At 40.0% G+C, this 2,624-nt stretch overlaps 1 protein-coding gene across 1 annotated transcript in view; it reads left to right on the top strand.

The window, feature by feature from the left end:
- The window catches only part of LOC101857578 (para-nitrobenzyl esterase), a gene marked incomplete at its 3' end in the record, with an annotated part of 93,216 nt that extends 91,605 nt beyond the window's left edge, over window positions 1-1,611 (top strand). The window contains 1 exon segment of the mRNA XM_005100560.3: window positions 1,450-1,611. Coding sequence (XP_005100617.2) covers window positions 1,450-1,611 — 162 coding nt within the window.
- Between the last annotated feature and the right edge of the window lie 1,013 nt (window positions 1,612-2,624).

The raw sequence follows: 2,624 nt of genomic DNA, 5'->3' as shown, positions 1-2,624 counted from the left end.
CACACACACACACACACACACACACACACACACACACACACACACACACGCACACGCACACACGTACACACACACACATATGTTTGGTGAGTGTTAAACCTCTTCTATGACTACCAACAATGTAGAACCAGCAACCCTCTGGCTCACACTGCTTGCTGTGGGGGGTTTTGTGGTTTTTGTGGTTTTTGTATTACATCTATGTCTTCTCGGTCTCCTCTATATGGATCATCTACACTCAGTCGCACGTGTTTGGGCATTGACAGTGCTGCATTGTCGCTTCCTTTTCCCCCTTCCCCCCCCCCCTCTTTCTACCTTCTATTATAATGTAACCATTGGACCAAGTTTTTTTCTATCCTTAAAGCGACCTTATCGGTGTCTTGGATGTAGGAGCTAGGTGCCTTACCGTCGCACACTGAAACCTGAGTTTGATTCCTCGTGAGGGGAGAGTTTCTATTCAGTATCTCGATCTTTCTGCTGGGACATTCGTTGTATCCCTTTCAGTTCGGGTTGGTTGTGACAGGCAGGGCTGAAGCCCGCCTCCTAATTTATCTCGATTGTGCCGATGATGGTTGAAAAGTGCCTACAATTGTAATGACCTTTTTATTTTAGCGTTTCTTTTTTAAAATGGTTTCTATTATAATATGTATCCCATAAACCCCACAGACACATTATGCATCATTTTGACAGCATGTATGTCTGTATATTGCCTGCTCAGGCGGACTGGGAAACAGTATTCCTACAAAAAGACGGAAACACTCAAGTAAATCTTTCCTTCGCCGGAATCGAGCCCTTGCTTCTGCCTACATCAGCAAAGAGCCAAACCATTACACCAGTGACGCCGGTGACCTGTTGGTGTCTAGAGCGAGAATGTTAGATTCATATTATAAAAAGCTAGTCATCTAATGTCCTTAGCTGCCCTCCTTCTTTTTTGTGTAGGTTACTTTTATGACACCTCTATTTTTTGGCACGTATAGGACCTAATTGTGTTGCAAGTGAAGTGAAATCTATTATCTATTTGTGGTGGCCGAATTTTGCTATTCAATAGGCTTTTAATGGCTGCATCGATCGACATGCGGTTTTCGCCAAAAGATTCTTTAAAATATTCTCCAGACCATGACGCCTTTCGTTTTTTCAGTTTTGAGACAGTTTTGCTGCAAAAAGCTAAATTTCTGTATTTCGCCCATCGCTTTTGTAGGCCGACGCTTCTGTCTCTGTAATTTTAGAAAATCCGGTGCGGAAGTGATATTTTGCGAGGCGCATTTTGTTTAGATCTAGTTCTTACTAAAACTAAAACTTTCGTTAGTCCCTGCTGGGTGGTACATGACTATAAGTATAGTTAAATTCAATTTTGTTCCAGCTGATGTTAATAAGCTAGTGATCATAGTTATTGCAATAGACCCCCACCCTTTTCTTTTTTGTGTGTAAATTACCATTCCTTACCATCTGCAGGCTCCCGAGGCCCCTGATACGTGGCAAGGCACAAAGAGGACTGTGGACCTTCCTCCGGCCTGCCCTCAGCCTCGTATGGGTGTCGACTACATCAACATACATGTGCCAGGGTTTAACAGAACCAGTGAAGACTGTCTGTACCTCAACATATATGCCCCGAGGGTGAGTACAGGCAATTGATCTATTTCATGACACGGTGGAATCCGGCACTCGTCAATATGAAGTTATTGGTATACCGTAATCTTAAAACTTATTCATTTATCTCGCTTTCCATTTTTTAAAAATACCTTTGAATAGAATAAGAGATATTTGTGGTTGACAGAAGCGGGATTGTTTGGTTTCAAGGGTAAAATTAGAGAGAAAATGACCATAAAAGTTTGCGGACTTCCATAGCTTATAGATTCTAGTCCTTGAAAATTAGGAATTTACTTTTTTTTTGTTCTTATTAATCGAGATTTTTCAACAACATCCACACAGAAATGTGTTTTAAAGTGGACATAAAAGGTCCCCCCCCCCAAAAAAAAAATAAATAAAATAAAATAAATTAAATAAAGATCGAGTTTTTGTAATTGATGAAAATCGCCAAAACAGGCAGGTAAATGCCGATTTTTACGATTTTATTATTTTGACGAGCGCCTGATTTCATAACACTGCGAAATAAGGTCATTTCATTTTTTTAAATTATTGTTTATTTTTATTTTTTTCTTGGTTTGATTATTCCTCGTAAGACCGTTCTGATGTTGTCAGTCATGACTTTATTAACCCACTACAAACACGTTCATTTGTAGATACATGCAACATCATTCATCCCTTTCGTCACTAACATTATCAGTTTCATATATCAGTAGAATCGTTAATTTCATTGGTCAATAAGGCCACCCACTTATTTAAACCACCATTTATTCATCCACGACACCATTCTATTATTTGTTGGCGGTATTATTCCTTCTTGTTTTCATGTTTCATTCTGTAGAAGTAGGTTTCTTTGGCCGAGAGGACCTTCTCTCTTATTTTGTCTCTTCCCACCTTTTCATGCCACTACTCTACCCTTGTCTGTCGAAGCTTCAATTTGTTCAGCTCATACACTCATTCTCTCTATCTCTCTCTTTCTCTTTCTCTCTGTCTCTCTGTCTCTCTCTCTCTCTCTCTCTCTTTCTCTCTCTCCCTCTCTCTCT

Source organism: Aplysia californica, unplaced genomic scaffold, assembly GCF_000002075.1.
Source record: "Aplysia californica isolate F4 #8 unplaced genomic scaffold, AplCal3.0 scaffold00251, whole genome shotgun sequence".
NCBI lineage: Eukaryota > Metazoa > Mollusca > Gastropoda > Aplysiida > Aplysiidae > Aplysia > Aplysia californica.
The sequence above is the reverse complement of the archived record's forward strand: the minus strand, read 5'-3'. Positions and strand labels throughout refer to the sequence as shown.